Source organism: Struthio camelus, chromosome 23 (genome assembly GCF_040807025.1).
Source record: "Struthio camelus isolate bStrCam1 chromosome 23, bStrCam1.hap1, whole genome shotgun sequence".
Taxonomy (NCBI): Eukaryota; Metazoa; Chordata; class Aves; order Struthioniformes; family Struthionidae; genus Struthio; species Struthio camelus.
This window is the reverse complement of record NC_090964.1, coordinates 10,253,800-10,276,796: the sequence shown is the minus strand read 5'-3', so window position 1 is coordinate 10,276,796 and position 22,997 is coordinate 10,253,800. Positions and strand designations below refer to the sequence as shown.

The 22,997-nt window shown below is 47.9% G+C and overlaps 2 protein-coding genes across 9 annotated transcripts in view; both read right to left on the bottom strand.

The window, feature by feature from the left end:
* Positions 1 to 20: 20 nt before the first annotated feature.
* SH3D21 (SH3 domain containing 21) lies at positions 21 to 4,208 on the bottom strand. 4 transcript variants are annotated; one of them, XM_068917633.1, is made up of 12 exons: positions 3,717 to 4,208; positions 3,512 to 3,566; positions 3,242 to 3,342; positions 2,961 to 3,059; positions 2,729 to 2,765; positions 2,272 to 2,319; positions 1,995 to 2,091; positions 1,847 to 1,890; positions 1,665 to 1,768; positions 519 to 751; positions 331 to 394; positions 21 to 259 (listed from the first exon to the last, which is right to left on the bottom strand). In XM_068917633.1, exons 1-12 carry the CDS (start codon positions 3,765 to 3,767, stop codon positions 221 to 223), a joined length of 972 nt encoding a protein of 323 aa, XP_068773734.1. In that variant the 5' UTR covers positions 3,768 to 4,208; the 3' UTR covers positions 21 to 220. The 4 variants fall into 4 exon arrangements, with proteins under 4 accessions (XP_068773734.1, XP_068773735.1, XP_068773736.1 ...); XM_068917634.1 differs by having other exon boundaries at positions 519 to 745; XM_068917635.1 differs by having other exon boundaries at positions 2,961 to 3,050.
* A 2,273-nt stretch (positions 4,209 to 6,481) lies between these two features.
* THRAP3 (thyroid hormone receptor associated protein 3) overlaps positions 6,482 to 22,997 on the bottom strand; it is a 36,845-nt gene continuing 20,329 nt past the window's right edge. For 3 of the 5 annotated variants that reach the window (XM_068917711.1, XM_068917712.1, XM_009683027.2), the window contains 9 exons: positions 18,809 to 19,711; positions 16,548 to 17,288; positions 15,498 to 15,670; positions 14,016 to 14,127; positions 13,173 to 13,257; positions 10,570 to 10,754; positions 9,774 to 9,966; positions 9,202 to 9,351; positions 6,482 to 8,036 (listed from right to left, as the gene is read on the bottom strand). In XM_068917711.1, the coding sequence (XP_068773812.1) occupies positions 7,815 to 8,036; positions 9,202 to 9,351; positions 9,774 to 9,966; positions 10,570 to 10,754; positions 13,173 to 13,257; positions 14,016 to 14,127; positions 15,498 to 15,670; positions 16,548 to 17,288; positions 18,809 to 19,711 (2,764 nt within the window). In that variant the 3' untranslated portion in view covers positions 6,482 to 7,814. The remainder of the gene's footprint in view (positions 8,037 to 9,201; positions 9,352 to 9,773; positions 9,967 to 10,569; positions 10,755 to 13,172; positions 13,258 to 14,015; positions 14,128 to 15,497; positions 15,671 to 16,547; positions 17,289 to 18,808; positions 19,712 to 22,997) is intronic. The other 2 variants (XM_068917713.1, XM_068917714.1) reach the window with 1 other exon arrangement.

Genomic DNA, 22,997 nt, shown 5'->3' with positions numbered 1-22,997 from the left:
CCCACGCAGCCGGGCAGGGCTCCGTACCCAAAATAGTTTATTTTACACAATATTTATAATAAACAGAGGTTGTTAGCCATCCTCAGTGCAATGCAAACGCAGCGCCGGGGTTGGGGCGGGGGGGACGCACACCGCCGTGCCCGGGGTGCGCGGCGGCGGCACCGCGCTCGCAGGGTGCACCCCGCCACCCCGTCCCGCGGCGCGTCCCCGCCGAGCGGCTCTAGGAGAGCAGCGTCGTCTTCACCCGCTCGATCTCCGCCTGCGGAGGAGAGGCGGTGAGCGGCGGCCGGGCCGGCGGCGGGGGCCCCGGCGGCCGTCCGTCCGTCCCACCTGCAGCGCCGCGCGCTTGGCCCGCTCCTGGCACAGCTCCAGCCGCACGTCCTCCAGGTCCCGCCTGCAAAGCAGCGCGCCGGGCAGCCGCGGCAGGACCGGCCCCGAGGGCGACCGGCGGCGGCGGCGGCGCCCCGCTCCCGCTGCCGGCGTGTGGGATGCCCTGGCCGTGCCCGTGCCCCACTCACAGGTGCTGGCGCCGCAGCAGGTCCACGAGGATGTGCAGCGAGCGCACCTCCGCCTTCAGGTCCTGCAGCGCCAGCCGCTCCTCCGGCGGCAGCTCCCGGCTCCGCGGCGGGACCGGCGCCTCCGAGCCCTGCCCCGCGCCGGCCACCTGGGAGCGGGGCCCCGCGGCCGGCATCCCGCCGGCCGGCCTCTCCCCCTCGCCGGCGCGCGGCTGCAGCACCCCGAGCCGCTGCTCCTGCCGGGCGTCAGCGCGGGATCCCTGGCTGCCCCGGCCTGGCCCGGCCCGGGCAGCCGGCGCGCAGGGGGCAGGGGTGCACGGCCGGTGCGAGAGCCGCGGTGGGGGCCGGCCGGCAGCCCTGCCGCTGTGGCACCGTGCCCCATGCCATGCTGGTGTCGTGCCCCGTACCATGCCACCACCGTGCCCCATGCCATGGTGGCACTGTGTCCCATGCCATGCCACCTCCGAGCCCCATGCCATGTCACCTCCGCACCCCATGCCATGCCACCACCATGTCCCATGCCATGCCACCTCCGAGCCCCATGCCATGCCACCACCGTGTCCCATGCCATGCCACCTCCGCACCCCATGCCATGCCACCACCGTGTCCCATGCCATGCCGCCACCGTGTCCCATGCCATGCCACCACCGTGCCCCATGCCATGCCGCCACCGTGTCCCATGCCATGTCACCTCCGCGCCCCATGCCATGCCACCACCGTGTCCCATGCCATGCCACCTCCGCACCCCATGCCATGCCACCACCGTGTCCCATGCCATGCCACCTCCGCACCCCATGCCATGCCACCACCGTGCCCCATGCCATGCCGCCACCATGTCCCATGCCATGTCACCTCCGCGCCCCATACCATGCCACCACCGTGCCCCATGCCATGCCACCTCCGAGCCCCATGCCATGCCACCACTGTGTCCCATGCCATGCCACCTCCGCACCCCATGCCATGCCGCCACCGTGTCCCATGCCATGCCACCACCGTGCCCCATGCCATGCCGCCACCGTGTCCCATGCCATGTCACCTCCGCGCCCCATGCCATGCCACCACCGTGCCCCCATGCCATGCTGCCACCGTGTCCCATGCCATGTCACCTCCGTGCCCTGTGCCGCCCGGGGCGCTGGAGCCCGCACTCACCACCAAGAGGCTGGGCGGCCGCTTGCCCGGCACCCTGGGGCGCGCGGCGGTCGGGTGGCTCAGCCGGGCCGTGCAGACCTGCAGAGCCTCGAAGCCGTCGGCACCTGCGAAAGGGAGCGTTGGCGCCCACGAGCGCCCCGGCCGCCCGGGCCCCGCGCCGCGGCCGCCCCGCCGGGCCCCACCTGGGTCGCTGGCCTTGCTCCGCTCGCCGTTGGAGACGCAGGGCCTGGGGGCAGCGGAGAGGGCAGGGAGCGGGGCGCCGGCGGGCTCAGCCGTGCCGGGGGCTGAGCGCGCCGGCGGGGCGGCCGACGGCACACGGCCGCTTCTTACTTGCCGGCAGCCGGCTTGGGTTTGGCCGGGACGGGGGGCGCGGGAGCCGGTCTCTTGGCGGCGGGGAGCTTGGCCGGCTCCATGCTGGCGGGTGGCGCTGGGGGAGGCGCGGGCTGAGCCGGGGCCGGGCCGGCAGAGCGAGCGCCGGGGCGCGAGGCCGCGCGCTGCCGGGGCAGGAAGCGCTTCCTGCCGGGGAACGCCGCGCAGCCCAGCCCGCCGCGCCGCCGCCGGCACCGGGGCACCCGCCCCGCGGCAGGGACCCCGGTGCACCACTCACCCGCGGGCCCCCCCTCCTCGCCGGGCTCGTCCTCGGCTGCCTTAGAGGCTGCGGCGGGGGCGAAAAAGGGAGGTCGGCGGCCGGGGAAGGTGCCGGCTGCCCTCCGCTCTGCCGGGCACCGGCAGCCGGCGTGGGGCAGCCCCATCCTCGCCGCCGGCGGCTCTCCGGAGCCTCGCCGTCCCCAGCGCCGTCCCCAGGCGCCTGCACGAGGCCGCGGCGCTGCTCTCCCGGCCCGGCGCGGGGACGCGTGGGGACGGGCCGCCCCGCGGGTCCCCGCGGCTGCCCCCGTCCTACCTGCCGCGCGGTGCCGGGCCCAGCCGCCCCGGGCGCCGCAGCCCCGCACCCGGCACGTGACGCCGGAGGAAACCGGCTCCTGGCGGGGAAGGAAGTCGCTGCGCAGAGCGCCGCGGCCCCGGCACCCCACGCGGCTCCCCCTGCCCCGCCGGCCCCGACTCACCCGGCTCCGCGTCCCGGCACGGCACCGCCGGCTGCAGCTGCGGGAGAGCCAGGGTGAGGACGGCACCTCGCGCTCCCCCTGCGCCACGGCTGCCGCCCGGCGCCGACAACGCAGGACGAGGGCCCCGCGGAGCCCACCGGCTGCAGGGTCTGGCCGCGCCGGCCCCAGGCCGCGGCAGCAGCACAGCTCCACGCCACCGGCCCCGCGTGCCCCATCGCAGCCCCCCGCTCACCGCAGGCGCCGGCGGCGGCAGGAGCTCCACGAAGTTGCTGGGGAAGAGGCCTCTCCGGTGACGGCACTGCCCTTCCCACCAGCCCTCGTCCTGCATCCTCTGCAAGGCAGGGAGCGCTCGAGGCCACCCGGCTCGAGGCCACCGCAGGGTGCACGGTGCAGGCTGCAGAGTGCAGGCTACAGGGTGCACGGTGCAGGGTGCACAGTGCAGGGTGCACGATGCAGGGTGCACAGTGCAGGGTGCACAGTGCGGGGTGCAGGGACGGCTCCGCGTGGCCTCACCATGCAGAGCACCTGGACGACGTCGCCCTTCCGCAGCTGCAGCTCATCGGGCAGTGCCGGCGCGTAGTCGAACAGGGCCCGGCAGAGCTGGGGCTCCCGGTCTGCACGGTGGCAACGGGACGGGGCTGGTGGGGACGCAGCCGGCCGAGGCGGTCCGGTGCCCTCCGCAGCCACTGCCCCCCAGCACCCCACACCCCGGCCCCACCGTGTGCACCCCCTGCCCCTCGCCACCCACCACCATGGCTGCGGCATGGCCACGGGGACACTCACACGGCTCGGGGACCAGGACAGGCGCAGGGTGCGGGGCCGGCGGCCATGGCTCTGCCTGCAAGAGAAGAGACCCGTTGGCATGGGGGGCACCGCTCACCACAGCGAGTCCCCGGCTCCTGCCTGCAGCACAGCACCCGCGGGCCCAGCCGAGGCCGGAGACCCAGCTCGGGCAGCACCCGCAGGCTTGCAAATCCCCTGCACCCACCTTCGCCTCCGGCAGCGGCAAGGGCTTGGGCATCTGCTCCCAGCGCTGCATCTCGGCCTCGCCGGCCAGCGGCCGTCCGGCCCCGGCGCCTCTGCAAGAGCCAGCAGTCTCCCCGCCCTGGGCCGCGCAACCAGGCGCCTGCAGCCCAGCTGCACCCGTGGGTGCCAGTGCCCCCAGCACAGGCCAGCGGGACACCCTCGTCCTCTGTCCCCCCGTGGGGCTGGGGTGCAGCACAGCCCGGCTCCTGCCGGCTCCGCGCTGCCCCGAGGGCAGGGTGCCGGCGGGCACGGAGGCGCTGCGGGTCGGCGCCGGGCGGCAGGACGCGGCAGGGCTCCGCGGGGCTGGGAGGCGGCCGGGGATATTGCATTTCCTCGCTGGAGGCCGGATGAGCCGGCGGGCTTGCAGCGCGGCCGCGGCAGGGCAGCGTGGGGCTGCGGAGGGAGGAGGGCACCGACAGCCTCGGCGCTGCCCCGGCCGCAGCCCGCGCCGCAGGGCACGGGCGCAGGGCAGGCGAAGGCGCCGCCGGGACGAGCCCCGTGCGGGCGCCGGGCTCGGGGACCCCGGCAGGCCGGCGGCTCTGCGGTCGGGGCCCCCGAGGGGCCGCCAGCGGCAGGCCAGCGCGCGGTGGCCACGGTGAAGGAAGTCACAAAACCGCCGGGCGGAAACGGTTAGGGGAAGGGGAAGGGACCGAGAGCGGTGGGGTGGCAAAACAGCCAGGCTGCCCCGGGCGCAGCGCTGCTGGGGGAAACCGAGGCAGGCAGCAGTTCAGTTTTAGACTCACAGGAGGCAGGAGCGACTTTCCTGGCTCCTCCAGGCACCTCCCCACCGCCCTGGATGCCACCAGAGCGCTTCCAAACACAGCAAAACCCCCGCACGCTGCCCCTGTCCCGCCAGGAGCCGCCGCCTGGCCCGAGCCGTCCCGGCCGGGGGCGCGAGCGGGTAGAGCAGCAGGGACGCACGAGGCGGCCCCAGCCCCAGGGCAGCCGTGACCGCCGCAGCACCCCTCCCCAGGGGCCCCAGCACCCCTTCTGATGGAAAAGCTGTGCGCTGCAGCTGCAGCATTATAGGGGAAGGAGGGGACGAGGGGCATCGCTCCGTGCGTGCCGGGGCCCCCGCGGGTGCGCAGCGCGTGCCACGCCAGGCTGGGTGCTGCAGGCCTGTAGCCCTCCCTATATAGGGGAAGGGAAAGCTAAACGGCAAAGGGCCCCGAAACCCACAGAACGAGCTGCCAGGGTTCACGCGCCCATGCTGCTGAAGACCCTTCGGGGAACGCGCGTGCCAGGAAGGGGTCACTAGTGACACAAGGGGCCTCTCTTGCATCGTCATCTTCAGCAAGGGGGCCTGGCACTCAATACGCCTTTACACTAAATCCATGTGACTTGGTAACACTGAACCAAGGTAAGAGGGAGGGGGTGGCTGCTGCGCTTTGTGCAACTGCCCCGAGGAGCTCACACTCACATTAGCGATAGAGTTTTATGCTACAGACTGAAAACGCATTCTTTCCTTGGGTTTGCTAATCCAAGCTGAGGGAACAGTGTCTCAACAGTGCTCAAATTCAAGTGTGAAGGGAAACAAACCGTTGACCCCCGCTACTGTCTCTGCTGCTATTAGCTAACACTATGAACTAACACAAAGTAAAGCATGCTTTTTTGCAATGTAGGCAAAGCCCTGAATTAAGGGCAAGCTCTGCTGCTGGGCACACCTAGCATCACTCAAATCTCAAGCAGCAAGGAGCTAAGTGAGCTGCTATAACCTTCCTGTGTGAGGGGGTAGCAATGGACAAAAACCACCACTGAAGGACACTAGCGCATGCAACCACCACCACTCGGCTACAGGCAACAAGCATTCAGGTTTACTGGTGGCATACAACCGGGCTGCCAGGAGCTTTGATCTTCAGGGCGTTCAGTGTTAAGGGATGCATGTAGCCATCACGTTCCTCAGTCACAAGCGTGATATGCAATCCCTGCTTTCAGAATGGGTGGGGAACCTGGCCCATGGCTGTATCATTCCCTCCCTTCCCCCATGCAATTACTGTTAACAAAAGGGTTTAAAAGGCCTCTTAAATACTTAGCAAATAAAAGATCCCTCTCCTCCTCCTTGGAAGAGGACTGGCAACAGTTAGGGTAAATCCCAGCAAGCTGCATGACTCCCAAGAGACAACTAACAATGATTCAGGTTAAAAAAAAAAAAAGTTTAGCTTTAATTAGTTACTATGAAAGCAGTTAGGCTAATGATAAAAAAACAAAAGCAAGAAACCCCACCTACTGTCTGGTATCAGTAGTAGGTTACTGGTAGATGCAAGATCAAGCTAAGGGATAAAAACTCCACCCTTTCAGTTACTGCACCTAAACACCTCCTGAAACAGTAACTGCAGGTAAGCTGTTTCTACACTTACTTGTGTTGCAATGCCAGTTTTTCTACTTGCTTCAAAGTAGAATATTCCATACCTGGAGAGCCATATAATATAGCAACATCTTGATCATTTCCACCAGGAGAGTAAATGCTTGCACTTACTGCACTGTAACGCTGGAGACAACCCACAGACACCGTGGTGGGGGAGCTTCCTCTTTTATTAGCCCAGCTCTCTTTCAGGATCATCATGTTTTAAAGCCTCCCTTCAGAGCAACTCTTTTGCAATTCCACACTGGTGCTGACCACAGATGTTTGGTCCTTTTGGCTTCACCAATTAATTCAGAAAGCAAACGTCTGGTGACAGAAGCAGCCCCAGACTCAGAACACAAAACAAAGCAAGTTACACCTACTACTTATTTTATTGTATTTTATTTGCATAAAACAAACTTCAGGGGTTTGCTAAACAGGAACTGCTCAAGTCAAAACAAACCAAACTCTAGTTGGTGTGTGTGGGGGAACAGCACAGCAATCCTGGGGAAGGGAAGGCAAAGATGTAGGGGACAGGGAGAGCGGTGTCTTTACAACACGTGCACACTCAGCATCGGTGCATGAACATGCCTCTCCTCCTAAGAAGGCTCACTGATTCAGCCGAAGAACTATTTGCAAACTTCTTCAGAATATTTTAAAGCAGAAGATAAAAAGAAATACACTAACTGCCATCCTTAACCAGCACAGGAGGGATTTGCCTTTTGTTTTTATAAAAAGATTAATAAAAAATATTGAAAAATTCTCATCTTTTATATTTTTAACCTAGTAGAATTCTGAAGTTTCTTAGAAAACTATGTTACCTTGGAAAGAGCACTCAAGTTCACAACCAGCTGCAAAGAGGATACACAAAATGCCTACAAGCGGTTTGGGACTCCAGCACACACCAGGCCTAACAGTGTACACACTAAACAGTGGTGAAGAGTAGGGTGTATTTTTTTTTTTTTTTTTAAAACCATGCTAATTTTGTTAACTTTCAACATAAAAGGAAAACAATGGTTTTAAAAAGGCCCTAAACTCAACTGTTACATTAAAAAAAAAAGTTTAAAAAAAATCATAGCAGTTTGGTCCCAACAAGTTAACATTTAGATGTTTATTCACATGCTTCATTGTTTTCTTATTTATAAGAACCAAAAATAGTTTCCAAAATTATCATTTAATTGATGTTACTACATACGCAAAGGCCTAAAATAAGTAGAGTATGAATTTAAAAAATTGAATACACAAGAGGGGAGAAAAATTTAAACTGGCGAGTTAATCCCGACCTCTACTACTTCAAATTATAAAAAGAGAAACAAATGTCAAGACTACTGGGTTAAGATGGGCACAAACTGAAATCCACATCGTCTTCAAAGCCTGTTACCAAAAAAAAAAAAAAAAAAAAAACAACTGACCATCCAATAAGGTCACAGACAAGAGAAAATCTAGGATCTCACTCAGTACTTGACCTTATTCAGTCCAGAAGGTAAGTCTTTGGGAAGATATACTTCACGAGTGGATCCAAGCATAAATGATTTGATCAGTTCTAGTCCACACTTAGGGAGGCTGAGCTCTGAAAATGCAGTTAACTTCGGGATTGTTTCAAAGCTCTTCTCTGGGGCTCTGTTCAGCACTTCAACGTCACCCTGACAGGCTCCAGCACTGGTGTGCTGAACCCTTTCACCCCTGCCAGGGTTCTCTGGGAACATGCAGACACTGCGGCTACTCAGCAGCTGACTGTAAGTTGTCCTTTTCCTCTCTGTTTTCTGTTCCGCTTTCATCATCTTCAATTTCTCCTTCTTCTCCACTGAATTTGTCATGGGCCCACTTGGGGCTGGTGCTTGATTTTCTGAACATGAAGCGACCTCTTCCTCTGGGGAAAGCTCCCCGACCACGGCCTCTGTTCACCCACTTTTCAGCACCTTCGCCCTCTCGGTCATCATGCTGCACAGGAGGAAATCAATGACATCAGATGAAACAGACTGACTGCTCTCAAATATAAGAGGAGCAAGAAAACTCTAGTTTATTATATGCATCCCTGCAGACTCCCATATTTATGCCACAATGAATAGTGCCATCTACACAGAAGAACGGGCATGTTTTGGAGAAAAAACAACAAGCTAGATGGAAATAGGAACACACAATGGCTATACAGGCTTTCTTTTGTGCAAGCCCACCTGTGCTTTTCCAACAGGAAGCTCTTTGCAATAGCTAAGGGCAGGCAGCAGACAGGTATCTAGGCCTGGAGCGCCACTGGCTGATTCTGCAGCTCCACAGTGTAGATATTCTACACATGTCCCCTTCACTTTCTTCCCAATCAAACCACTTGGCAGCTTCAGTCATTATTGCTGGGCATTCAGGGAGCTCAATAACAGACGCAAGCAACTTCCGGCAATGCTTTATATGAAGTAAGGCAGATGCAACTGGTAACAAGCTGGACCACGCTTCTGGCCTCAAACTGATCTACTTCTATTTGTGAAGTGGCAGAGTGGAGACTGGACACCAAAAGCAAATTACAATTTTGCTTTCAACAAGAGCAGAGCACAGGGAAAATTCAATCTTTCTTGTTTGAGGTACAAGACTGAAATACTGCATTATGTAATGAGAAGAGGAGGGATCTCAAGCACCCCAAATCAGGAAAAGAAATCGACTTGGAGCCTATGTTTAAAACTACCCTTTCTTCAAAGAACAGAGTCATTCAGACTGGATTCTCCTGGACTAATAATGCCTGTTAGCATGGAAGGTCGCTATCACCAGAAATAGAGGAAACAGTACTAACCCATCCAGGAAGTGGACTCGTTATGGGGACAGAAGAGGCCAGAAATGTAGGCCATCTGCAACACAGACTAACAGATTTAGGCTGTGTTTTTCACCTTACTGTGAAACATGTGGTCTTTAATTGGCCTTTAGGAATTTACTTAATAGAAAACTATTCTACAATGAGTAGAAACAAATTCTCCTTAATTGTGAGTCAGAAACTTCTGAGGAAGTGTCATGCGAGTCCTTAAATTCGTGGATTAGTTTAATGATAGTTTGCGCTTTCACCTCAGAAAGATTCAGGCCAGATACACCTAGTGTTCATACATGTGTCAGTACTTCAGACACATACCAAGTAGTACTTCTTGCTCTTGGGTGTGTACTCTGGATCCCATTCCTCATCTCTGTTTCGCTTCTGAAAGTCATTGCTGCCACCACTGCTGCTGTTATTGTTGCCTGAAAAGTTGCCTCTGCCCCATCCTCTCCCCCTTGCTCTGAACTGCTGCAACATTAAGAAATGGGAGAAAAAGAAAGGTTATGGTTATGAGACCAGGGTGGTTATGACCAAAAGAGCCACTTCAATAGCCTAAACCAAACCAATGGATGCAGGTTTATGCTGGTCATCAGGATTGCTGAGCAATCACCAATGCGCAAAAGCTTCCAGGCTTGATTTTGCTCAATGCATCTTGAGTTCAACTGCCCAGTCTATTTTCAGCAGCCTAGTATGCTCTCCGGAACCTGCGTTCAAAGTCGGGTGTAACTACATTTTGGCTCGTCATCCACAACCAGCCAATGTCTTTGGGGCTTCTACTTTACAGTATGCTTTAACTGTGCAAGAGCAGTACAAAATGGCCACACTTTGACCATTTCGGGAATTGATACAGGCGACAAGAGGAAGGAGAGAAGGGCTGATGAAAAACTTACAAAGGTCCCTCTAGCTCTTCCTCTCTCATTTGGACCAGTGAATTCTTTAGTCCCAAGTCGGGACTTGTCAAAACCCGTGGTGCTTTCCTCCCTCTCCTCAGTCTCCTCAGGATATTCTTCTGCTTTGAATGAATGGGAGGACCGTGAAGATGATGAACTGGATCTGGATCTCTCACGTACCCTTCGGTGTTTCCTGTTTCAGTGACAGGAAAGGGGAGGTGAGGGGGACAAAGAGGTAACAGGTCAGCAGTGAACTACAAAACCATTTCTTTATTACTCCCCTATCAATATAGCATCCACCTTCTCCTACTATGAGGAAGGAAAGCCATAGTAACACCTCAAGCTGCAACACGCAGCTCTAACAGGTCCCAAGCCTTCTCCAGGAAGGCACAGACACAACGGTGTTTAAATCATCTATTTTGAGATAAGCATGCTTTTCAGATCAGCACTATTTCTCTTCTTGGTATTGTTTCTCCTGGAGAGGCACTGACCTACAGAGTTTTAGTCAAATGGAAAATGAAGCTAATAGCAAAGGATTAAATTAACCTTAAAGTCAAGGCACTTAAACATAGCTGTTCTCTATGACACATTAGGAAAAAGAAGGAAAAGTAATTCACCGTAATACACGTAGCCTTCTCGTTTACATTTAATTGTCATTCAGTGTTTCAGAGAGATATCAAGATATCAGGAAGACATAAACTCCACTGGTGTAGTTAAATCAACAGCATAACAGTTGTCTCCAATCATAACAGCAGAGGTATGAAATAGAGAAGAAAGCTCTTAGGTTCCTACATACTTTTTCTTCGAGCTTTTGTGAGTTTTCTCTGTTTTCTCAGCTGATCTCTCCCTTGAGTGACTTGAATCTCTCGAGTCCACCGATTCTCTTGATTTATCGCGTTTAAGATCTCTTTCCTTATGTTTTTTACGGCGTTCAATATCAAGGCGCAGGTCAACAGGGTCGTCCTTATATTTCCCTTCGGCCTGCAAAAGCAGGGAAGTGGGAAGAGCTTAATATGAAGGCTTACAGTGCACCAGCTCAGCACCATTACTTTGCTACTGACTGCACAGACTTCCGGAGAGCAGGAGTTTATCCAAACACTTAATCAATAATTCATTCTAAGATGTAAAACATTTCACTATCGAAATCAGTTTTTATTTCATAGACTTCAACCTTCCTACATACCTACATAAAGGTTTTTTTTTGTTTGTTTTTTTGTTTTTTTTTTTTTTTAAACTTGTACTCTCCTCTTTTAAGCACTGTAAGAACAGTCTGGTAATAGGGGAGGGAGAAACAGAAGTTGACACTTATTGGATACCACAGCCAGTGAGAGCCGAGAACTTGGAAATCCAATCCAACTGATTATATGTTGTCTCAAAACTGTAGCATGAATAAAGTGTCTAACGTCCTGTGGATGTTTGTTGCTGAACAGCAGCATGCTCACTACCCTGCTGACAGACACCATCCAGCAGGGTGGAAAGAATTTTAATCGTCAGGTCTGAAACAGTACCTGAGGAGAAGCAAAGGCTGTTTGCTACTTGGAGATACTTAAGACAGTGATTACTGATCAAAGTAATAAGAGAAAGAGGCCACAGAAATGCAGCCGTCATGTTCCATTTAGAAAAACCCCAACATCCCACAGATGAGTATCCTTTAATGTGTCTGTCAACAAGATTTGCTCTATGGCAGACATCACCTAGAGCACATCGTCTCCTCCCAAACTGGGAGGCACTATATGAAAGATGACAAGAAAGCATCACAGAAAGAAGTATTCTCCCCACATCATCCTAGCAAGTCTAATGGTGCAAGTTAGCTGGTGCTTCACAAAGCAAAAAACCAGCCAACTGTATGAAGAAGAACATTCAAGAACTAGGTTTATTTTTTTTTTGCTTTTAGTTAGTTAAAAATAAATCAGGTAATGCTTGCTTAGAGTTCTATTGAAATTGCTGCTTAAGATATTTTCTTGAGAAAACGAAAACAGTTATGTTACCTGTAGATACTCTAAGACCAGTGGTACTTAGATGAAGTTTTGCCATGGCTGCACATACAAGAGTAGCAAATTCACATTGGCTGTGGTTTTGAGAAATGTTCAACTGAGTAGCAGCACTTTTGCGGGAAGACTGCACACAGCGTCGCTGGTAATAACATACAGCCTCCATGGCTGTGCTCGGTGATCACCAATTTAGACTATTTACACAATACTATTCTTGGGAACTGTATGACTTTCTATGCAACATACATCAGATTAATTGCCTTGAATTAAATACAAAGGATTAGTAATTCTCTAGCTATTAAATTTTTTTTTTACTTACATGAGTTTCTAAACACTTTTTTGTTTAAATAAAAATGTCAAATAACGCAGGAGTGGGAGCAGACGTTTTGTTTTGGTTTTCTGCTCTTCTACTTTCCCCAGGCAAAGTTTTAATTTCTACTCTGAGAACAAAACTGCTCCCAACACGATGGATGACAGATAAGTGACAAAACCAGCAGCAGCTCCCTTATGTGGCACAGCAAACACCTATTTGGGTTTGTGAGGGCACGTCTGTTTCACGGAAGGCTGGCGAGCTGTTTGGAAACCACGTTTATAATACACTCTGCCAAGCTGATGCTCAGAGTTCAGGCCCATCAAATCCATCTCACCATCGTCCATGTCAAGCCACAAGTGTGTTTGGAAAAAATCGAAAACAAATATGAAACAAGTAAGGTTTCAGCAGGACTGTTTAAATCTCTTCAATGTTCAACGTAAATATGTATGAAGGTGAATAAACACAGGTTAAAATCCCAAACATTTTACGTTAAGCCACTTTTATGACCGTTTACAGTGAGTTCAATGGCTTAACACTGTTGTACTTAGAAAAGCTAATACACTAAATTCCAAGTGGTCTGGATCTACTAAAACAGGTGCTGAATGTTAAAGTAACAGCAATCAACAGAAATGGTACAGTAAGTTGTTAGAACAAAATTTATCATCTGCTTAATAGTGTATTTGGTTTAGATAAGTACTTAGTTTTACTTTCCTCTTTTTGACATGCATGTCTTTTCGAAAACATGGTTGGAAATATCGCGTGTATACAATTGATTTAATAATACTTACAAGCAGAAAAATATCACAAAAAGTCTCTTCTCTCATCATGGGCACTTGTTCCAAAAATCCTCTCTTTTTTCTCAAGCTCACCTCAATTGACTTTGGGGTCATTTACCATAGTCTAACCACTTCACAAAGGTTGTTGATACATTTTTAATAAAAATTAACCCTTTGTAGTTCATTTTTAGAATTATGCCCATCCTTAAAAGAAAAACACAAACTTAAGTAGAGAGTAATTTAAACAAAAACATCACTGTTAAGTTCATGCCCAATGCACTCATTTTGTTGAATTAAACTAATCAGAGTAACAGTTCACCTTGAAGCCAGGATCTCTGGAAGTTTTCGTTTCCTCTTGAGAGAATCCATGTTTTCTAAAAGTACTGGGAGAAATATCTATCCTCCTAAAAGTAAAGGAAGCACAAGGCATTATCCTGTCCCTAAGAATAACATGAAGTTTTTTTTCAATCAAATGCCATTTTAAAGTAGGTAGTCCAAAATTTCCAAAGGTCCTTAAAATTCCTCATTTGTCCATTTTGCCTCAAGCTAGTTATATACTGCTATTTAGATTCGTGAATAGTTTTGTAGGTATGAAACTACTTTCCAATAAATAACTGCCAGAAGTACTCTTTCAGCTGTAGACAAAAGGACTTTGAGAAGTGGGAGGAGGGATGTGACAACGAAAAAAAGAAAATTAAATGTCTTTTTAAAACCAGAACTTTTTAACACCTAGGTAATTCATAGACACAATACAAGAGCACAGCAGCGCAACTTAAAAAAAAAAAAAAAAAGAGTCATGTCTCCATATGCTTACTCGGTTACATTGGATGGAATTGCAACAGCTTACTAAAGGATAAGCCTTTATGATCCAGAACGTAAGGCATTCAATCAAATGCTACAGACAGCGTCTCCCCCCCCCCCCCAACAAAGAGACTTCTATTCTTTATGGATTTAATGACTTCCTTAGTCTCTCTTGTCAGAGACTGGAGAGGAGATTAGACGTAACACTAATATTATGATTGCTGTATTGCACTACTTTAACTAGATAATGATACATATCATTCAATCTTAGTCTTGATTTATTCCAGAATTATTCCAGAGTTTGAGAGAAGGAAACATGAAATAATCCTGAAAAGTTAAAACACAGTCCAATGCCACTAACCTGTGGATTTCAGGGCTCTTTTTGTTTTTAGCTGCATCTTGTTCCATTCCTTTCTTTAGATATTTTGTAAAGCGTTCATTCAGTGTCATTCCTGAAGACCCAAAGTGATGTTCTGTTGGGGGTTTGAGTGAGAAGTGTCACATAGTTAATACCATTTTTGTAAACTGGAAAAAGCAATTACTCCTACATCTTGGTCAAATTCACACGCAGGATGCATGCAGCACACAAGTGACAAGCTCTAACTAACACTGTTGACAAACGAGAGTCACTCTTTTGAAATTAAGAGAGTAGAATCTCACTGTACAGACATGATTTAATCATATAGGTACAAATTCACTAGAATATACAAACTCTAAGTCACAATCATCTCCCTGAATACTGTTCAGGTAAAAGCAAGAGTGCCCCTTCTGTCTTTGCAATTTCCTTTACATAAATCAAGGGCCAATACTGTTTAATATCTTCAACAACAAACGGGATGATGGGACAATACCCTCTCATCAGGTCTGTGGAGGAGATCAAATTGAGAGGAGCGGCTCACATGCTGGAGGGCAGGGCTGCCCTCCAGAGGGACCTCAACAAGCTGGAAGAACAGGCCAACACGAGCAGAGACAACGCAAAGTTCACCCGCGATACAAGAGTCCCATCTACCGGTATAGGCTGTGGATGGACAGGCTAAATAACAGCTCTAACAGAGAAGGGCTTGGAAATCCTGGCAGACAAGCCAAGCATGAATGAATGCATCCTTACAGCAACAAAAGCTATCTACAAACTGGAACATATTAGCATAAGTGTGGTCAGCAGGTCAATAAAGTGATTATTCTTCCCTGTTTGTAAGGCTGCATCTGGATATGGGCTGACTTTTGGAACCTCTACCGCAAGAGATCTCAAAATTGGAGAATACAGCAGAGGACCACTAAGACGATTAGGGGGCTGGAGCACGTGACATATGAGCAGAGCCTGAAAGTGGTTTGTCTAGCTTAGAAAAGAGAAAGCAAGAAAAAGCTAGTGGGAAAAGTAATAGCTGCAGTCTTCCACTACCTAAAGGTGAATTACAGAGAAGATAAGGCCAGACTCTTCTCAGAGATACATGGTAAAAGGACAAGAAACAATCATCACTAGGTACAAGAGAAATTCTAACTGGATATAAGGAAAATATTTTTCCCGCAGTTGGAGTTAACACTAGAACAGGCACCCAGGTGCTCTATACCCAAGTTTTTCAAAATTCAACTGCAGAAGGCCCCAGACAATCTGATCCAACCTGGAAGAAAGTTCTGCTTTGAGCAGCAGGCTGGAATACATCTCCAGAAGTTCCTTCCAACCCGAATAATTCTATGATTCTGTGATTATCTGGCTGCTATTCTAATCTAGCATGTCTTCTGAAAAAGAACTGTGAGTATTAGCTAGAGCGCATGAAACTTGCTTACTGGAGCAAGGAAGAAAAGAGTGAACCTTCATCTGAGGACACACAGACGTGAGACTTACCTCTTACATGATGGACTATAGTCACTATATGTTGAGCAAACAGTTCAGAAGGACTTCGCTGAGACTGAGCAGACTGAATATGATGGAAAATAGAACGAAATTCTTGCTCTTTCTTGTTGCTGTGCACAAGGTCACGACATAGCTTCCGTTCCTGAGCCAATATGCCACTCGGACTAGAAAAAGAACAGACCACATGGAACAGAAGAGCAAGGTAAAGGGAAGCAGTAAAAGATGATTAATATTTCAGAGGTTGGAAGTCTACTGCATTTTATGATTAGTACTATGGAGTCACCTAAAAACATTCAATAGCAAGAGTAAGCTGTTATTTAAACATATCTGAAATATACTCATCCATTTTAGTGTAATAATAATTCACTTAACTCATTAGTGTAATAATTCAGATCACTTGCTGCTCTATATCTGAAGAGCTGTACAGATGCTAAACCCTGACATCCTATGAAACACAAGCCAACTCTTATGCCGCTAGCTGGTTGTGAACCTTTCCCATCATTCCTAAATTCTAAATTAACCTCTAACATCCCTCAGAGCATATTAACACTTGCTGGCTAATACTTTACAAAAGTACTTTTTGGAGTAACTTTTTATAGTCTTAAGATTTCTTGAAACAATGCTGAAGTGGCTCGGACCTTCGTAGAGTTTAAGCTGCACCGTAGCTTTATTGCACCATAATGTCTTCTTGCTGCTAGAAGCTTTAAGTACTGAATTCTTTTCAGGCCCCAGCGCAGTGGGGAGTGTGAGCCAGAAGCTTTTACCTTCTAAACTAATCTTGCATCAAGTCAGAGAAGATAAGAAAAAGTTACTTAACCTTCATCTTCCATCTGCAAACCCTCTAACCTTCTACCACATAAAGGGTTCATACAAACGTTCTAATGCCAGAAAAATTTTAATATCTATCACCAAAAATGAAACGTGTGGTGTAAATCTTGTTTAGCCTTCCCCACACTTGGCAAGCATACTGAGATCTCAAGAAGAGAAACAGGCAGCTGAAATCACTATTTAGATTGCCCATAAACAATAGCAAATACTTACCGTGCAAGATCTTCATCAAAGGAATCCATTCGGATATTGACCTGGGCCTCCCGGGTAATGGAAAAGGAGGATTTGCCAGGAGCTAGCCCATCTCCTTTGGTGCCTGGCTTCTCCTTTACTTCAGAAGCCTTCCTTGGCGGGGGTGAAGAACTTTTTTCCTGGCTTGCTTTGTAAGTGGTCACTCTAAAATTCTTTTCAGGAACAAATCCCCTGTGACCTGGCTCAGCTCTCTTGGATGCTGGTCTCTCTTCTTTTTTAGATCTTTCAGAATAGCTTTCCTCCTCTACTTCATCAGTTTTCCTTTGCTTCTCTTTTCCAGGTGGTAAGAACACTAGGCCTTCCCATTTTCCTGGCCTCTCCTCATCCTGACCTTTACTCGTTGTTGCTACCACTTTAGACATAAATTTGGGCTCATCGTCAAACTCCGAATCTTTTCGGCCCTTTGCCTTGTCTTTCTTCTCCTGCTCGTCTACTTCCTCTTTGCCATAATGACTTTCCTTGTGGAACTCCGACATCTTTAGCTTCTCAAAGTCATCACGGAACTTATAGCGTTTGGGTGACTGGCTACCACGGTATCCCTTTTCAGAGTCGGTTTTGGAGGCATAGGAGTCAGATTTTGTCTTTCCATCTGTTGATCCCAACTCAGAGAAACTCCCTTTTTCTTTTGTTTTCTCTTTTTCAACACTTGCTACTTTCTGTTCCTTGTCTTTCCCGTTCTCAGTTTTCTGCTCTTCCAGATACCTATTCATACAACAAACATTGCAGTAATTCTCTTACTGAAAATCAGAGAGGTTAATGCTTCATTTGAAAGCAGATAAATTTTAGAAAATCTCAAGATACACATATACAGAAGGCAAACTCTAGGCTGTAACAGTTAAAGGGCAAAGCAGGCTACTCAGCCTGGATTTCGACTTTACGTTCTCAATAAATTCAGGAAACAAACAAAAAAAAAGGATAATGCAGAACTGATGATATGAGGCTTAGGAACAAATAAAAACGTCTTACCCATAGACCGATTTTAAGGAAAACGGTAACATCTTACCCAATCAGTTCAGTTACTTACAAACCTGGTTCAGGAGAATAACACATCAAAACTTTCAACCTGGGCTGTTCTGCTTTAAACAACACACTGGAAATAAAAGCCTCAAAAGCTACTTCAAATTTTGGATGCAAGTTTCTTAGGTAAGCTAAATATTTCATGATAGACTGTAAACACAAATAAAAGCAAAAAGGTTAAAAGGAGAAAAATATTTACTTTGCTGGGAGAAGACAAAACACTTAGTGAGAACAACAGCTTTGCCTAAGCTAATTTAAAGCATCAGAACTATGTTTTAAAGCATTCATCAAGCAAAATCCTAGCTTTGAGGAAACAGTTCACTGCTCCAAAAAGCCCAAACTGGAGTTAAATAACTTTTCAAGTTCAGAGATCTTTGATATTGAATCAACTCAGAATTACTTCAAAAAATAAGACGACTGAAAGCCATTCATGAACGATATTTTATCTTTTGAAACAAAGCGTCACCTCAAGGTACTAATCTGTAGCGGAATAAACAAGAAAATAGGACTGTAGTGAACTGATGCCTTGCATGGAAAGTCTTCTTTTAATTTCAGTAATGAACTTGGTGCTTAAGCTTATTGCACCACCCACATACACAGACACAAGCACCGCAGCTATGCCTGCCACAGACTGCTTGCAGCAGGACACGCAGTCAGTTCGAATTAATTTTTTGCCAATTTATAATATCTAATGCAATTCAAGAATCTTAACTGGATAATAACATTAACTTAAAATATGAGGTTGCTTTGAAAATGGCTGACCATTATCTTTTGTTAGTAAAACTGATCCAGACAAAAAAGCAGTACTTTGAAATCTTACACTGAAAAGTAAACAACAGAAATTAAGCTTCTAGTGTGCACTGTTAGGTTGCTAGAAAATCTCATCAGGCACATATTCACTGTAAACTAGAAATAGTTTCACAGGGAACCAACATAATCTTTATAACTAGCCAAGTTAAGTCAGAAAACAAACTCCAACTTGATACAACACAGGGCTAGGTCTATATGATGTTTTATAATTTAGGCTGTACCAGGCCCAAACAGCTGATAAGCTGCTAGCATGGCACACTGCGCATGCCGGAACCTCATTTCAGCTGGAGCCTGCAAGCACACACAGAGCCCTTGCAGCATTCCCAGAGCGTGCCTACACATGCAACCTGGCTTGTCAGAACACTTCACAGAGCACAGCAAAACCCACCACTTGCCTTTTTGAGAAGGCTCCTCCTCCAGGAGCTGTGGTTTCCTCCTTCTGAGATGTACCGTAAATTGAACTGATTGGTGTTGGACTTTTGCACACAGGGCTCTTCCTTGTTGGGCTCAAACTTCCTGAGCCATGGTCAAACGGACTCTGATGAGCGCCTGCCTGAAAGGAGGTGCTGCTTGGTAAAACAGAGCTCAGCTGCGACGGGTTGGACAGCGGAGGGCTTGACTTCTGCAGTGGACTTGGCCGAGGAGAACGACGCCTTACCACGACTGACTGGAGGGGGCTTTTTAACGCAGGACTGCGTTCCCGTGGACTAAGTTCAGGCACGGCAGCTCTCGACGCTGAACTCGTACCATAGGCGGTCATATCTTGCCATGGTTTTGATCCCTCAGATGCCTTGACATCTTGAGCCACCGCTCCTGAAAATGGTTGCTCCTTAGAATCATCACCTTGATTATCTCCTGCAGCCTGAGATGCTCGGGCATCCTTGGAAGATGACTTTTTCTCCTTTCCAGACTTACGTTTGGAAGACTCAACTCTGCTATGATTTGAGGAAGATCGGGAAGAGGAAGACCTCCTTGACCGATCAGATGACGACTTATCAGAGTTTCTAGAATGACTTCTAGACCGCGGTGAAGGAGACCTTCTCTTGGGTGAACGAGAACGCGACCTCCCTCTACGAGGGCTATATGCTTGGCGATAATTTTGCCAGTTTGACCTGTAATTTCCATACCCTCCTCGGTTATACTGGCTCCATGGATAAAACCCTCGATTTCGGCCACGGAAATAATACGGTCTCCTGTATCCTCTATTATGACCTCTGAAATCCCGATTCTGATAGACTCTTGGATGGTTCCTTTCTCTGTTATGAGATGGAGAATATGACCTTGAGCGGGACCTAGAACTGATAAAAGGAGAGGAAAAAAAAAAAGGAAAAAGCACATAATATTTTAAAGTTTATTCCTCTCATACAACTTTGTATTTGAACCCTTATAAAAAGAATTGGTAAAATTAATTTCTAAGCTTCAAAATAATTTCTTTTGTTTATCCTCATCCAATTGAGGTGTTACACTTTGCCTTCAATACATGGCAATGGAAATAACTTCTATCTGCGATACTGACAAACAAGTGACTTCAGAATCACTGCAGAGACCATGATGAGTACACACTGCTTTTGATCTTTCTAGGAGGAATGTGGCTGCTACCCACCTTCAAGGAAAGTGACATGTCTCAAATTTCAAGGTCTTACAGCTCAAGGCCAAGGTTACATCTTATCTTGCACAAAGAAGCATTTTTTAATGCAGGTCATGCTACCATTATTGGAACAGATCCGAATCTTCCCCTTCTTGTGTCCCTCAATTATTTCATATGCTTCTGAAATCCTGATGACCAAGATGAAACCCCACTTCTTTGCCAGATGAGTTAAAAGAATTAAAACACCTCAAAATGAGAACAGTAGTACTAGAGTAAATGGCGCACTGCTCTGCAGTTTAAGTTTCAAAAGGTGCATCATTTGCTGTAATTCAGGGCCTGGAACTCCATCAAATAAAGCGAGGCAGCAGTCAGGTGGTGTGCATTCTCTCTCTAGCCTGACGCCACGAGATGGCACTGTTCAGCGTTCCAGCTGCTTGCTTCCAAGAGTACAGGGTATTAATAAGGAAGAACAGAACGAAATCCAAGACTTAAGTAGAAAACCTGTAAGATTCCAGATTTAAAGGGCATAACATTAAGGGCTGACTGTTTCATTAGTCTTTTCCAGTAAATTTTTGGAACTGCAGTTGCATTACTATTTAAAAGCACCATGTAGCTCAGGATTAAATGCCAGCTTTACAGTAAATACTTCACAACTGTTAGAAAACTATAAAGTTCGCTGGAAGTCTGAAACTTTGTATTAGTAAAACAGAAAATGTCCAAACTAGTAGGTTTAAACAGAAGAAATTTTCTAAACGGAACATTAGTAAATAGTGTTTACTGATGCCATTTCCAGATTCACCTCTTACATTAATAGAGATCCAGTCAGCTCTAAAACGCTCATTGGTCATATTCTAATAAGATATGTACTACCCCCACCCTTTCTTTCTCCAGACTGGCAAAAAACACAACTCACTGCTGCCCCCTATTTTCCCCTGCCTCACACCCCCAAAACCTAACAGAAAAAACTACCATTAGAATTCCTAAAACAGTAAAGTACATACATGCAGTTAAAGCAAACTTTAGATCTATTCTTATTTTTTCCAGCTATCAAATACATTAGAGTTTAACAGGAAACAATTTACTCATACTGTAGTCACTGCTAGCAAACCGTTTAATGGCAATTTTAACATATGCGTCTTCCTTTACTTGAAACCACCCCAAAAAAACCCTAGCAACTTACCTGAGACACTTCCTCATTCGAAAAACAGCAACAAACAAGAAGGAAAGGCAGGGGCAGACAGCAAGAATGAACCAATTAAAAGAGGAATCCTATTCAAAAGCACTAAGCAGAACATATACGCTCCCATTTTCAGACAACTACTGCATTTGTTGCCAATTATGAGCAGGGGACCTGTTGTATGCTGCTTCCAAAATCTATTCTGTCATTTTAGAGTGGCTTGCAGCAGGAAAAAATCTAACTCTAAAAGTTGCAGAGACGATTTACAAGAAATCATTTAAAAAAAATACAATAAATGCTATGCAAAAGAAACAATAAAAGTAACGATAATTCTCCCAGGTCTGGCAGTCTCTGTAGCTAGCTGGCTAAAACACACTACAAGTTTTAGAGAGTCCACTATTTTAGAATGCTTACAAACGCAAAACAAAACCATAAAGAAAGCAAGTAACTTCAGGTAGACTCAAACATGGGAAGACAACCTAGAATACAAAGTAAGCCTCTGGAACGAAGACTAAGAGTAAAACCATTTTCATGATGTACACTCAAGTACACTAAAATGGATTTTTATGCTAAAATAACACGTTAGACCTACCTCAGAGAATATGCTAACTCCATACAAGATGATTTGTCTGTACTAACCCCCTCCATTTTGATTTTTTTTTTAAGATGCTATTTGCAAAGCGCAAGTAGGTTCAGCAGCAGCACAGAGGAAACAATCATGTTTATACAGGGTGCCTTCATTTCCAATTGTCAAAGTTGCTTCACAGCTAGGCAGATATTCCCAAACGACAACATATCTTCCAGCATTCCAGCTTCCTTCTGCAAAGGACTCAGTTTGACTCAAGTCTCCGCCTCTAATTTGGTTTTGTCCTGTCCTTCTCTCTCCAACTGTATGTTTATTACAGCCTCTGCATTTTGAAAATCTTTAATTGTTAACAGTTGCAAGTGCTTATAGCCTAATGATTTTCAGAATAATTGTTACTCACTTAAGCTTAGTGAAAAGGCAGCTGAACATAATTTTTACCAGATCCAACCGGAATGCTGCTGCAAGATACAAAATCTTTAACTTAAAAGGAAAGGGAAAAAAACAGATTTCCCAATATCTGTGAAAGAGATGAGCCTTTAACTGGCCTGATCAGAAGCAATTTGTGGAGGTGGTAACTATTATGCACATAAACAATTTCTTAAAAGTAAACTGCAGTGAAAATAACATTATCTACATTATCCCTCCAGAATTACCATACAGGTTAACTGACTCCTGTATTTTGAGGGGAGGAGAAGGGAAATAGAAAAAAAGAATTGCTTCTACCTTTCACAGCAGTGTTTTAAACTGACATTAAAATTCCTCTGAATTACATTAAAACTCCTCTGAATTCCCGGGGGGGGGGGGGCGGCGGGGAGGAGCATGTAGCATCTGCAAAAGCCTCTTAAATCTGGGATCAATTAACTCAAAAGTTTAAAAAAAAAAAAAAGAAAGAAAGAAAAAAGATGTTTAACAAAACAAGTGAGCTTCTTTTGCTATGGAACTTCCGGATTTCTTCCCTGTTCTAACTAAGGAACACAAACTCTAACACTCACTACCACTTATATTAGCAAAGCAAACCCAGGATCAAAGGCATTTCAAGTCTACTAAAAACAAACAAACCAACCACTTTTGTCATATCATGATAAAAAGCTGTTTTTTTTGCGTATTGCCCTGCTTAGGCAATTTCAAACACATCATCATCTGTAAGTACCTCTAACATAGGAAGCCAGATCTTCCTCAAGATTGTGTGTACTTAACATTAGGAAAATGTATAATGGGTTATCACCTTACACA

Coding starts and splice junctions, on each gene's coding strand:
- SH3D21 (XM_068917633.1), bottom strand. CDS start 3,767: ATGCAGCGCTGGGAGCAGATGCCCAAGCCCTTGCCGCTGCCGGAGGCG. Junction 3,343..3,511: donor TGTCCTGGTCCCCGAGCCGT/GTGAGTGTCCCC, acceptor GCCACCGTGCAG/ACCGGGAGCCCCAGCTCTGC. Junction 2,092..2,271: donor CGAGGAGGGGGGGCCCGCGG/GTGAGTGGTGCA, acceptor CGCCTCCCCCAG/CGCCACCCGCCAGCATGGAG.